We start from the raw sequence: 15,308 nt of genomic DNA on the forward strand, positions 1-15,308 counted from the left end.
TCCTCACCACGTCATTTCCCTCCCACCGGCCGCTGTTAATTTTGATTACCGGTGCATAGGACACACTCCATATTTTTCCTGTATTTTGAGGGGAAAAAGTGCGTCCTGTACGCCGGCAAATTCGGTATGTTTGTCACTTTGGCAGGTTTTAAAATAGCAACTTATTTGAGTAAACAGCCCCACCCCAGAACACTGCTGCCCACACCCTTTTCTTATACGTACAAAGTTACTTGCGGCCCCTGATCTATGCATGTAAGTTGCAGTTTTGAAAATAGCAAGTATTTGTGTGTATGCTATTTTATACGCGCAAGTGCTCACTTTTACATGCGCAATATTTGACAATTCACCCCTTAATTGGAACACCGGTAAAGGTAAAAATGCTAGAGCTACTTCTAGATTTTTAAACACCAGCTGCTTAGATATGTCTTGTTAAATTCACATTAACAGTTGAGATGACTCAGACTGCTATGCAATGGAATCCTTAAAATATCCTCATACAGTGTGACTTTATAAAGTCACTTATTCAACAAAGAATTGTGTTGCTTCCAGATTTCTTATACTGAGGAACCTCTGTACTACTGTATATTCAGTTTTAATCTGCAATTTTATCTGAATGGATTTAGAATTTGGCTGTTTATCTAATGTGGCCCTTTTGGTGCTGGGTTAAACTGAAATTTCTGCTCTCTCTCTCTCTTATTTTTGGTTAGATTGCAAGTTCAACTGTCACAAACGCTGTGCACTCAAAGTGCCAAATAATTGTCTTGGTGAAGTCGGCATTAATGGAGGTATGTATGAGTTTAAATTTAAAAATATTTCAAAAGTTTTTGAGATGGCAGAGGGCAAAAAAAAAATGTATGTATTAAATTGTAAACATTTTACAGACTTTTTTTTCTTGTCTATGTGGTACCTTGAGTGGTTGGCCAGAGAAGAAACTCAGGCTGGACTCTGTTTTCTCATAAGCTTTTTAATAATCACAGGCAAAATTAACAAAAACAGCTCTGCTTACCTTAGCAGTTTTCAAACAAATGACAGTAGTATTGACCTTCCCTATGCTCCTTCTCTTCCTTGGGGCTTCCCTATTTTCTCTAGGTTTAGCTTCTTATCCACTTCTAAGGAGAAAGCCTTCAGAGTTGAACTCCCTTCCTGTCTGTGGCTTAAGGTGGACCAGGCTCCTGGGCTTTATTTTAAAATTATTTCTTTATTGATTTTAAAAAACATTACATTCAAGAAAATCTTGATTTAAGAAACACCATGTTGAGGAAATACCCGCATAGGCAAATATCAACATAGAAAAAGTTTGATCACTTTTAAAGACTACATTATTGGGGAATAAATGCAAATAAAAATAATTTCAAGGAAATAATTTTTAAAAATGAATAATATATCCTCTTTAAAACCTTATCAAATCTCATGGTAAAAAATGCACATCTCTATGATTTTTCATCAAGTAAAGTTTCCTGCGAATTCCAATTTCTCTAACTCCATCAGGGAATAGTGAAATTTTTTGACCATAGAAATGTACATCTTTAACACAAAAGAAAATCTTTAAAGTCCATTGCTTATCAGTTTCTCCTAGGACAAGCAGGGTGGTAGTCCTCACACATGGGTGACATCATCAGATGGAACCCGGCATGGAAAAATTCTGTCACCAAGCACTGGCGGGTGGGTTGTGGAAACCGGTGTCCCCCTGCCCCAGTTGTGTTTCCCTTCTCCCCAGGGGCAGATTGGCCTATCAGGGGATCAATCAACCCCGGTGGGCCAATACAGTTGGTAGCAGAGTAACGCTGCATGCTGCTGCTGCAGGCCAGGCCGGCATCTGCTGAAGAACGGAGTGATGCAGTATGCCACCGCTGGAGGCCAGGTCGGCATTGGCTGAAGAGCAGAGTGAGGCCAGGCCGGTGGCGGCTGAAGAGCGGAGAGATGCGTGCCGCCGCCGCTGAAGAGCAGAGGCCAGGCTTATTGGGCCAAACAATGAGAAGAGGCTCCACGTGAAAGAGGAAACTTGCTTGTGTGTGTGTGGTAGAATGGGTGCCTAGGTGCATGAGTGGCAGCTTTGTGTGTGTGTGGTAGAATGGGTGTCTGGGTGTGGGAGTGAGAGCTCTTTTTTTTTTATTTATGAAATTTTACAACATTAGACAAATAATACAGTTTGTCAACTAAGGTCACCTTATATATCTTTAAAACTATTCATATCTAAGCCACAAGAGAAAAAGTAAAGGAAAAAGTATTTGATACTTATTAATTAACAATAATATTAATCAATAATATTACAAATTTCTTGTGGACTATATTTAAAAATATTCTTGACCTGGAAAAAGAAAAGATGGTGATCCAATATCAAACGGAGCTCGAATTAATGACAACAATTTTGCATTATAAGTATCAAGAAGATCGAATACAATTTTTTAATAATTATTCCTTATCAAACTAAGGCCTGGATTTATCAAAATGCAATAAGTATCACATGTGATAGTAAAAGGGGTGTGTTTTATGCTAATATCAGTTTATTGCAATTTGCACTAATTACCTATGTGAAGAGCTAAGTTAGCACAAATTGTGATAACATTTTCAGACTTTGTGTGAGAGAGAGAGAGAGAGAGAGAGAGAGAGAGACACTAGCCATAATGTCTGTTCCCTAGATAGGTATTTGTATCCCTATGGGTGGCCCACCTAGTAACTCGAGGTGAGGTTTAGGTATTAGTGAAGGGGGTTAGGGGCCACTTTGACATTCAACATGAGACGTACGAACCGAACAGTGGTCTCTTGTGAAGATTTGATGACCTACGGAGTGAGGAAACTCACTCCAAGATGATATTTGTGCAAGGTTCTCTCAACCTAGCTTGATGGACTCTCTACCTGGGTAACATCGCATGCAATAAGCCCTTAACGCATGCGAAAATGCCTTAGCGCATTTTGATAAATGACCCCCTAAGTGGTGCACTCTACTTCTTTCTGTGTGTTAGAATCAAAAAAATGCCCTAAGCTGGGCCGGTTCAAAAAAGACATATATATTGTTCTTAAATCTTACCTTAAAAAGGTTTTTAACAATTGTTGAGTAACTCTTGTTATATCCGGGTATATCCACACCTTCTCACCCAAATAGTTCTTTGATCTATTACGGAAGAATTGTCTCCGTACTCAGATGGAAAAATAAAGGATATTAATAGTGTATCCCTGAATTCAATCAGATCCTCTGAAGGTAATTCAATCAATTCTGTGATGTTACCTATTTCTCCCAATTGCACATTGGAATTAATCTGCGTTTTTTCTTTCCTTTTCTTATTTTAATTAAGGAAGTATATTTTAGCTATTGGGGGCATTCCTTCAAGAGGTATCATTAACACCTCATTCAAATATTTTTTGAATTGCTCTATCGGAAGGATTAATTTCACACTAGGAAAATTTACAACTCTTAAGTTCTTATATCTTAGCTCATTTTCTGTGTTCTATAGTTTTCTAGAATTTATCAATTCTCCTTGAAGAACTTTACCTTGAACACTCTGAAACTGAGTCATCTGTTTTTCTAACTCATTTATTTTACTTGTGTGAGTTTGGACTAAAGGGTCTATCTGTTGAGCCTGTTGCTGCATTTGAGACATTATAGTGGATACATTTCTGATTGAAGTTTCTAATGAAACTAATGCTTTCCAAATACTCTCAAGGGTAATCTCCTGTTTTCCTACAGTACCCAAATTTGAAGTATGTGCTCCTACTTTAGTTCCTTGGCAGTGTTCTTGCCCTTTCGGGGATAACACTGTCCAATCCTTTTGCCCCAAAGGTGTTGAAGTCTTTAATGTTGGCAACAGTTCTTCACATCTAGTGGCTTCAAGCTCTCGCTGATACTGCGGGAACAGTGTACCGCTGCCTCCACTAGACATACTATCAGTGGTACTATCCTTGGCAATCACCTCAACAGATATCAGTTCACTCACCGTCTTCCAATGTTCAATTGCATCTGATTGCAAAGGTTGTTTGCTGCAGGGGTGAGATGAGATCTCAGGAGCTCCAGGGATTAATGATGTTTGAATGAGTTTTTAAAGCCCTCCTGCATCTCAGCTGGATGACGTCAGTCGCAGGATTCAAGCGGGCAGTAATTTCAAGCAATCGGTAGGGCTAGGTAAACGCACCTTACCCCCAAGTAATAAGGCAGTCTTTTCTCACCGCTTGAGCCTCAAAGATGATCCATGAGAAGGGTGTTTTAAAGCCCTCCTGCGTCTCAGCTGGATGACGTCAGTCGCAGGATTCAAGCGGGCAGTAATTTCAAGGAATCGGTAGGGCTAGGTAAACGCACTTTACTCCCAAATAATAAGGCAGTCTTTTCTCACCGCTTGAGCCTCAAAGATGGTCCGTGAGAATGGCATTTTAAAGCCCTCCTGCGTCTCAGCTGGATGACATCAGTCGCAGGATTCAAGCGGGCAGTAATTTCAGGCAATTGGTAGGGCTAGGTAAACTCTCCTTACCCCCAAGTAATAAGGCTGTCTTTTCTCATCGTTTGAGCCATCTTAAAAAATGACGCGGGCCATACATTGCTCCTTCCATGTGACAGGGGCCGACCAATGGCATCAGTAGCCCCTGTCACATGGTAAGGGCAAAGGGCCACCGGCGCCATTTTGTTTACTGGCAGCCGACGGCCCGAGAACGGGAGATCGCTCCCGGGACCCTTGCTGGACCACCAGGGACTTCAGGCAAGTTTTTTGGTGGGGGTTGTAAATAACTAAATTTGAAGGGTTGGGGTGGGTAATTTTTTTTTTTTTAAATCAATTTTTTAAAATAAAATTGCCCCTCCCCCCCCCCCCCCCCCCCGTGCTAACCCGAACAACGAATTTTCCCTGAAGTTCGGGGGAAATCCGTCTCGGGATTCAGGTCCTCCGACCTAGGCCGAATTGGACTATTACTTTGAAATTTTCCAATTCGGCAAAAAACAATTGCACATCCCTAGTCAACTCTGAGAAGCAGTCCCCAGCCTTCAAAACAGAGCCAGGGTAGGTCACAAAAAAAGCCCTAGGGAGGAAAAGGGCGATGAGCCACACAGTTGTAAAGGCTTCAGAAAAATCACACAAAGATGACTTGTCCAAACAAGCCAAGCCGGACCTCTATTCAGAGATCCTGTGCCAGCTAGATGGAAGAAGACTGCTGGGCCTGTCCTGTCTACACAGTTCCTGTGCCAGCTTGCTGATGTGGATGGTCTAATGTCTGCCTATGTTGTCCTGCTGCTTACTTGTTATGCCATCCTCTATGCTCTGCCTGTAGTCCTACCTCCTTGAATGCAGTCTTCAGTCATGATCCTGATAGTGTCTCATCTCATCTTATTTTGCTGTTGCCTCCATGCTTGTGTCTAATCTCTTCTCATCCTGCTGCTGCCACCATGCTTCTGTCTAACCTCTTCTCATCTTGCTGCTGCTGCTTCCATGCTTGTGTCTCATCTCATCTTGCTGCTGCCTCCATGTTTGTGTCTCATCTCTTCTCATCTTTCTGCCGCCTCCATGCTTGTGTCTCATCTCTTCTCATCCTGCTGCTGCCTGCATGCTGGTGGAATCTTCTCTTTTCATCCTGCAGCTGTCTCCATGCTGCCTTCTCTAGTCCTGGTCCTGCTACCTGCTACTTAAATTTTGCTGCTGTGGCCCTTAGACTGCCCCATTTGAATGCAATCTTTCAACATGGACTGTCTGGGCCTTCGCTTGACATCACATTGTTGTGTTGGCATCAGCTCTAATATTAGAGTTGTACTGTAGCTATTGGGTTGCCACTTCTACTTTCTAGGTTCTTTGCTGTAATCACCATTTTGCTATAGGGTAAGATCATAATACTATACATGTCATGTTATCATTTGTAACAATGTATGTACATGTTTCCACAAAATGTGCTGGTAATTTCTCTTACAATGTCATGTGCTATTTGGTATCTTGTCTTATTAGAATGTGATTACCGAAGAAATTGAATTGTTTTGAATATTGAGACTACCAGTGTTGTTTAATAAAGCGGTCATATATTTTGAAACTTAACTTTCTGGTTGTGTTTTTTTATTGTGTGTTTTTTTTCTTAAGGTTTGACTAGGTTAGAGGTTTTGGACCCACATGACTTTGCATGCTAAACTGCCATTGGCCATTCCACCTTGGCACATTTTTCATATGCAAGACCATGTGGCCTAGGCCTTAAAAAGGAAAGCTCATTACATGCTCCTAAGGAAGACAACAAGAGCAAAACATGAAACTGCTTATTGTAGAGCTTCAGAAATGGTTCATTTTGCCTTTTCCAGAGAGCATACTCATAGCTAACTATTGGGTACATATGTATGTGAGATGGGCATTATCTAACTAATGTTCACCTTCATATGCTGTCCAGTGGAATAGATGTAGAAATGCTTGCCTAGAAGTGATGTAGCAAGGTGTTCACTCTGTTGGTGACCAATAGGTTGTATCAAGCATTGATATTATCAGGTTTAGACTATTGTAACTGTCTATACTTGGGTCTGCCTGAAACTGTTATCAAAAATTTGCAGTTGATTCAAAACTCTGCTGCCAGAGTTCTTACCAGTACTGCCATGAAACATCACATCTCTCCTATTTTGCAAAAATTACATTGGTTGCCAGTCAAATATAGAATCCGGTATAAAATTGCAATGATAATACATTCCTTATTAAATAACTCAAATTCTATTTGGCTATGCTCGACCTTATGGGTATATAAGCCTACAAGAGAACTCAGATCTGCTACAAAAAAATTATTAGAGTTACCATCTGTAAGAATGGCCGGGCTAAATGTTACTAGACAAAGAGCCTTCGCGGTGGCTGGCGCTATCTTGTGGAATTCCTTGCCTAACCCTTTAAGGCAAATAACAAATAGGGATGTTTTTAAGAAAGCATTAAAAACATATCTTTTTATAGAAGAATTTGGAAATAGCGGTCTCTCACAGTAGCTATCAATTTATAAGTGATGGCATCCCTAGTGCTGGTATTACCCCTGTAAGCCCTCCTTTTAGGATTTTATATCTTATTTTCTAGCTGTTCTAGTTTTGTTAAAATAATAATTATTATTTATAGTGTTCTTATTCCTGATATAGTTTTAAACTTTTATTTTATATTGATCATGAATTTGACTGTATTTTTTTTTCTAACTATGTTTATTTTTATTCTGCTATCGTTAGTTATTATCCGGAAAGGGTTTTGATATACTATGTTCTTTATTTTAATTTTGGTTTCTCAATATTGTAAACCGTTTTGGTCAACATTGTATTGGTAAGACGGTATATAAATACTTTAAATAAATAAATAAATAAATGAATGTCATTGTGCCACTACAACAAACCATTGGCCTCTTCCATTATGAAGACATGTCTCCTCTGACCAAATAATGGGCCTTCTCTCTGGGTTTAGCACCTAATGCTGTCATCACATAACTCTTCAGTCAGAAATGTGCTTGAAAAGTACATCAAGCTCTTTGACTTGTTTATTTCTAATGAACAGAAAATTGCAACTGCAGGAGCCAAGCCCAGAGAGTAGATAGTATACATGTAATTTATTTATTTATGTATTTATTTGCAAAATCTTTATATTCTGCTCTCATTACCAAACAAATTGTTTGAGACAGATTACAACAGCACATATATATACAATTTAACAAATAAAACTAACATTAAAACAAAATACAATATCACATAAAAGCTTCACTGAAAAGGTAGGTTTTCAACATCTTCCTGAATTTTTTGTAATCATTTATCAAACATAAATCTAATGGAATTGCATTGCATAATCTGGGCGCTATAAAAGAGAATGCCCATTTCAATGTCTGATAGGGATGTGCATCGTTTTTCTGAAGGATGAAAATATCATACGATATTTTCTAATCCATCAAGTATTGGGGGGTCCCCAAAAGCGATAGGAAAATCCCACAAAATTTTCGTGTGGTTTTCTTATTGTTTTGAGGGGGGGGGGAAGAAGGGCACACAGAAAAAAAAAACCCCAAACCCACTCCGACCCTTTAAATCTAATTATTTAGAATCCCCCACCCTCCCGAACCCCCCAAAACTTTCCTAAAGTACCTGGTGGTCCAGCGGGTGTCCCGGGAGTGATCTCCTGCTCTTGGGCCGTTGGCTGCCACTAATCAAAATGGCGCAAATGGCTCTTTGCCCTTACCATGTGATAAGGGCTATCGGTGCCATTGGCTGGCCCCTATCACATTGTAGGAGCAATGGATGGCCCGCGCCATTTTTTAAGATGGCGCCAGCCGTCCATTGCTCCTACCATGTGACAGGAGCCAGCCAATGGCACCAATAGCCCCTGAACACATGGTAAGGGCAAAGGGCCATCGGCGCCATTTTTTTTTACTGGCAGCCTACAGCCCGAGAGCAGGAGATTGCTCCCGGGACCCTCACTGGACCACCAGGTACTTTAGGAAAGTTTTGGGGGGTTCGGGAGGGTGGGGGATTCTAAATAATTAGATTTAAAGGGTTGGGGTGGGGGTTTTTTTTTCAGCTCGGGACAGCCGAAAAAAAAAGCAGTCAGAACCGTGGGAAACGAAGATTTCCCGTGGTTCTACGAACACGATACCGGAAACGATTCACATCTCTGTCTGACACCTGCATACCTGACTAATGCTTGGGAGTGTTAGTAACCACTGAGATTCAGAATGCAAGGATCTGGAAGGATGATATATACTAACAATTTGTTTCAAATAATCTGGACTCTCACCATAGATTACCCTATGGACTAAAGACAAAATCTTAAAACGGACCCGATACTCAATGGGAAGCCAATGTAGCTAATGCACAACAGGAGAAATATGAGCAGAGAGAGGACAACCTGAGATCACACGAAGAGCAAAGTTCATCAGTATTTGCAAAGTTTCTACATAGCAGTTGGGTAGCCCAATATATAGTGCATTACAGTAGTCCAAGCATGTTAATACAAAAGCCTGCATAACCATCCTAAAATCATCCCAATCTAGGATAAATTTTAGTCTGCATAGCTTCTGTAGCTTAAAAAAACCCTTTCTTACCACAGTAGGCAATTGAGGCTGTAAAGAAAATCTTGTATCTAACAGAAAACCAAGATCACGAACCATCTCCATTACCAAATTGATGTCTCCCTCAATCTGCTGGGCATCTCCATCCAAGTAACTGGTAAAAACTCAGTTTTCTTCACATTCACCCGTAAGCCATTATTCTTCATCCACAATCCTATCTCTTCAATATTCTTATTCATATGTGAAATAGTCTCTTGCATATCATTGCTTACTGAATAAAACAACTGCAGATCATCAGCATATAGATGAAAATTTATATTCATATGCTCTATCAATTTACATAATGATAACAAAAAAATATTAAATAATATGACTGATAGACAGGAACCCTGTAGAATTTCACGCTGTAAATTCATCCACTCAGTGTTATTTTCTTCCACTCATACTTGATATTTTCAGCCTGTCATATATGAATCAAACCATTTGCCCAATAGCCCACCTATCCCAAAATATGCCAATCTGGATGATAACAATGAGTGAGTTTAAGAGTTGAATGCGGATGAAATGTCCCAAAAAAATTATTACTACATCATGATTCCTATCTAACTCCCACAGAACATAGTCTGCTATGGAAACCAAAACAGTTTCAGTACTATGTACACTACAGAATCCGCTTTTATGCAGATAAAGCACATCATTATTTTTCAAATAAGATGTCAACTGATTCAGTACTAGTTTTTCAATAATTTTTCCAACAGACAGTAGTATAGAAATTGAGTGGTAGCTACCTGGGTCATATCTGCATAAAGTGACTCCTGATCTCTTCAAAACTGGATATACAATAGCCTTTTAATATATCTCAGGATAAAAGCCTTCTGTCAAGGATAAGTTTACCAACATAAGCAAAATTTCAGTAAATAAGTTTCTGTTCAAGAATAAAAACCAAAACGGTCACACACCTAATAGACTGTGAGACTTCCTTATGCAGCTACATAAGGCTGGGTAACTGTAGGCCTAACTGACCACTGTGTAAATGGCAGAGTAAGCATAAAGGGATCTGGCCTTGTGTGGCTGGCTCACTGTCTACTTACCAGCATATCTTGTACAGATATGTGGGTAAGTAGCACTCTGTTTAGAAAAACATAACATCAAATAGGGATCCTGGCATGCCTCCTGCCACTCCCTGTCCCCCATACATCATCAACCCACTGGCCCAGACCCCTCCCCAAATCCAGTTATCCTGTGATCATGAAAGTAAATGGCACCAAGCCAGTGCATCCCCAAAATAAGTAGACTTCATCTAATGCCCCGCCAAACACCCCTTTCTCCCCAGCAGCTGATGTTTTCTCAACCACCCTCACCCCCCCCCCAATACCATTACAAATAGGCCCATTAAAGGTACTGGGTGGGAGAGCATCAGGTGCTGGGGGGGGGGGGGGAGATGTACAGTACAGGCAGATAATGACTTATGTGGTTAGAATGTAGCTGGATAAGTGGTTGCATATGGCACAATAGTCATTTAGAGTGTTAACTTTACAGTTGGCCATCTAAATGGCTTTTGATGATAGACCTCAGAATATATAGTGTAGTAGTATAGAGAAGGTGGTATATTTATACCCATATAGCATGTACACAGCTGTCTCTGATGCAGGCAAGACTTGCATACTTCTAATGTGTTCCACAGCAGCAAGAAACCATACACAATAGTAGCTGTGACATGTGTTCAGTTCAACTACATTGCAACACACTGAAAGCTGTAGCTACAGGTGTGCAACTCCCACACTGTATGCACATTGCACAAGAGAAGCTAGGGCTATTTGGCCTTGGATGAATGATACTGGGAGCAAAGAGTGATTCACTTTGGTAGCACAGCTGTAAGGCTACTGCTAACCGCCCAGACCAATATATTTTCCACTCAGCTGCCATTTCGCCTCACCAGCATGTAAGTGTCTACCTATGTGGCACAGTGGCCAAGCTACATTGTGGGAGTTGTCAAGATGTGGCTACATTGTGCCAACTATAGACAGATATCAAACATCCAGTAAACTGTCACTGGATATCTGAGATCTTACACTGCCATTGTTCTCAACCCCTTTTTGGCTGAATGAATAAACAGTGTCAGGCCAAGGTGGAATGTTAGGTTACAATGCATGAGGCTATTTCCTCCCCTCCTATACATTACCATACCTGTAGTATCCATCCTAAAGAATGGAAGCACAGGATTGCTTGTGGCTAAAGACTGTGTGGGCAAATTAGATGCACACACAGTGCATGCTCTGGTGTATGCATTAGTGTGGTTAGGAAGAAAACTATGAGCCCCACATCACCCCAAACACAGATATAGACAGTGGCTAATACTGCACATTATTTACCCAGACACACATATCTAGTAGGACATTGTTGTTTCTAGACTACCTTTAGCATTTTGCTAACCTACCGAGGCCCTAATTTGCTGTTCCTGGCTTGTTCATCATCAACCATCAATGATGTCTGTAGCAAGCTTGTCCCTACCTGCTAATAAGGTCACCAGTCATTACAACTCACACAACATTGTCCACAAGGCAGCCTGACAAGACATCTGTTGGAAGCTTTTTTGCTCACTGAGAGGTAGATTTTAAAAGCGTTGTTCGTGCAAAAACGGCCACATACACATGTATGTGAGCCGCGCGTGAGCAACGTGAATTTTAAGAAGCCGGGAAGGAAGCACGTACATGCCTGTATGCGCACCCAGAATAAGGAGGCGGAAAAGGGGCAGGGCATGGGCATTCTAGGGGCGGGGCCAAGACTGACACTTGTAACCATGAATTTTGCAAAGGCAACGCGCATATGTTACTTGCGTAACTTTGCTACAGGTCCTTATGAGGTGCAAGAGTCATAAACGGGGGGGAGGATGAGGAGGGAGGGAGAAAGAGAGAGGATCTGCATAGGGTCAGTCTGACACTATATATATACGTACCACTGTAGAGGAGCACTTTGAAGGGAGGTGGGTTAGGGTAAGGGGGGTTGTGTTACAGACACATTCAGAGGTATTCATTGTAAAATTGACATCTCTAAAGAATTTTAGTCTTTATAAGCAATGAAAAGTCTAACAAGAGGAGTGATTTGTACACTGCAGACTCTGCTAACTGCATTGTACAAATCAACTCTTTTTCCTTGCAGAAGCGCTGCAGACAATGATCTGGGCACCATTAGCTGAGGGCTGACAGAGCACTAACAGGGCACACTTGACCTGGGAGTCCCTGCACTGTATGCCCAAAAAGGTCTGGGTAGACAAGTGAAATTTCAACAGCTCCAAGGGGGAGGATTTGAACTGTCGCTTGTTTTAAGCTGACAAGTTGAAAGTCTCTGTAGTGATCGGACACAAACTGACCTTAGAGGATAGTGCTTTGTATGGAGATATAGCATTAGTAGGCCTCTACAGCATGGAGAGAGAAATGTGGGCTCTGGCATGATGACTTGTTGACCGGACTGTGCAAGCCACTTTTCATGTAACTGATCAAGTCACATCCCTGACAGCCCCCATGTCACTGCCATTTGCTGTAAACACATAGCTGGAAAGGGATGATAGAAAGAAATACCACTCTTACCTATGAGCCAGTCTTCATCGTACAGGCCGTCTTCAACTTATGCAAACAGGCCAAATTGCCTAAATATAAAGGAATCGTGCACAGCTCCTGGGTACCTGACGACCACATCAAGAATGCACAGTTTTGTCACACCGACCTCTTGCACTTTGGAGAGGAAGAGCTTTCTGTTGCGGTGGATCGCCTCCCTGCACAGTATGCAGTCAATAGCTCCCAGAACATTTGGAAAGTTGGCAAATGGTATAAAAATCTCTCTTCAAGTCCAGCAAGTCCTGCCTTTCATGAGAGAATTTTATGTAGCGATTAATGTGGCCCCGTACAGCTGTTATGACCTGGAGCAGACAGTGGGGGAAAAGATGTTTGGAACATTCCCCCAATGACCCCGACTGTTGTTTGGAATGAGCCAGATGCCATAAAATGCAGGGCCCACAACAGTCTGGTGAGCAGGACCTTTCTGTGACCGGATCCTGAGAGCTGAGACGATGCCTTCTAACAAAGTGTTCCTCTGGCATCCCCAGCAATGTGGTTCATGGATGAAAGATATGCTCCCTGTACCATCTGCATGGCAAGCCCTGCTATGAATCAAACAATGATGGTATACCTGGTATCTCTTTTATATACCTTATTCAAGCTGTCATACTATATGAGGGTATATAATTTTGTAGGACCACTACTCATAGGGTCAAGGTATTATACCAGACTCTCTTTATGGTCTCAGGTCCGTTTTGCTTTATATATTTTTTTTTGTAATTTTTTTCATTTTATCATTCACTTTTCTTTCCAGCAAACTGATGAAAGCTCCAAATTTCAAATGGTATGAAACTGCAAATTAAAGTCAGATGGCAACAATGTCACTTTTTCAATCTAGATTCGAAACAATTCAGCAGCCCTGCTATGAGCCAGGATACTCCACCAGAGGCTCTGGCTCTGGTGTGGTTATTTATTTTATTTATAAAAATGTATTAATCGCCTTCCAATTTTTACGATAACAATTTCCAAAGCAATGGACATACATTAAAAACAATAAAATATAAAACACAGCAAAATATTACAAGTATCTCGCTACCTCCATGTAACTACTCATTTACTCCACAGTTCATACAGCATGTTCATCATTGCCACCTTATTACCACCCGCCTACTCCATGTTATTTACAGCACATATATCAGTACCCTGTATTTCCTCCCACCTATACCATATATCATACCATAAATGCATCACCCCCTTTCATAATACTACCCCCCACCTGCTCAGCTCCGAACCCCTTTAAACACAGAACTCAGTCACTGATCTGATCACCTCTCTTAATCAAATGATGTTTTTATTGGCCCACCAGAGCTATGTAGGTGTGTCCGAGAGAAGGCCTCTTTTTATTGTGCATGATATTATCCGCAATCTGCGTTAATGGCTGTTGTAGCACAATGATAATTTTTTTCTGACCTACCACGAATCAATAAGGTGGTGTTCTATCCCACGTTAAATCTGGAGTTTTTATGTGATATTTTTCCACAAAATGCAGTAGAAGTCCCTCAATTGCATAATTTTTCTGGTTTTGCATTCTCATTATTTTATTTAAATGCTAATGGGCAACACGATAATTATCGCGTGTCTGTTGAGCGTTGGACCCCATTTATTTAATAGGCCCTAATGCAGCTTGATGAATGACCCTATAGGTTAGGGGCCTAGCTACGAAAGCTTCTAACTTCCTTCTCCCTACCTGGCCCTGCCCACTATTTAGGAATACCCTTCCCAAGAAATGATTTAAAAAATGTTGCGGAAAATAAAAAAAATATTGCGGGCCTATTGACCTGAGGAGCCACCCTGCCCACCTCTCCCCCTAAATTCTGCAAATCTTTTGAGCCTCCAGGCCCCCTCATCATGCACACCCACTCCCTGCCCCCACAATCCCAACGTGAACCCTTTTTTCCCACATTGCCCTCCCAAAAAAAATTTCCCACGCTGCCAAGATCACAGTACAGTCATAGCACTCCAGTAGTTTTTAGCATGTTTTGACTATGTTTGGTAGCATAAGATAATATACTCTGAAAGCCATGCTGGATATCGCCAGGACGGCTGCAACATTTTTTAAATCTCTTTTTTGAAAGAGGGTGAGGTTTGATCACTTCTTCAGTTAGTTTCAGTTTGTTAGAGTTTGGGGAATTATCCAAGCAGTCCTGCTAGATTTTTTTTTCTGTCACTTAATTGGCTATATTTTTAATATAATAAATAAATAAATCTATTTATTTATTTACTTGGCTAAGGTCAGTTACAATAAAAATTTTCTGAGTACATATACCCAAACATCTTTAAATCTGCTGCGAGGCACATCTAAACTGTCTCTAAATATCGGAGTTAACTTAGTAGATGAATTACCCAACTAACTCTGCCCCTGGAATGCCTCCAATTTCTCATGATTCATTTTATCCAGATAATGATAACATTTATCTTTTTAAAGGGGCCAGATGTGGTATTTAAGCATTAGGGTTTGTACAGCTAACTCAAAAGTTAGCCGGAAAATCCCCTTTAAATATGGACCTCTTTGAAAAAGTAATGATTTCCGATTATTATAGTAAAACCCATCCACTGTCAGGGTACTGCCAGATAGGTTGGCGGAGGCAGGTAGAGTTTGTGATCATTGTCAGAAACTGCAATTTTATTTCCAAACTCTACCTTACAATAACGAATAGATATTAAATCAGTAAAATACAATTGTGCCATTTGAAAATAAATCATCATAGATCAGGCTAAAGTGCTACAGTACAG

The 15,308-nt window shown here is 40.8% G+C and overlaps 1 protein-coding gene across 2 annotated transcripts in view; it reads left to right on the plus strand.

Annotated features, from left to right (window-relative positions):
- The window catches only part of PRKD1 (protein kinase D1), a 558,208-nt gene that overhangs the window by 430,747 nt on the left and 112,153 nt on the right, over positions 1–15,308 (plus strand). For both annotated transcript variants that reach the window (XM_029599009.1, XM_029599010.1), the window contains exon 6: positions 708–785. In XM_029599009.1, the coding sequence (XP_029454869.1) occupies positions 708–785 (78 nt within the window). The remainder of the gene's footprint in view (positions 1–707; positions 786–15,308) is intronic.

The sequence above is a fragment of the Rhinatrema bivittatum genome, chromosome 4, assembly GCF_901001135.1.
Source record: "Rhinatrema bivittatum chromosome 4, aRhiBiv1.1, whole genome shotgun sequence".
NCBI lineage: Eukaryota > Metazoa > Chordata > Amphibia > Gymnophiona > Rhinatrematidae > Rhinatrema > Rhinatrema bivittatum.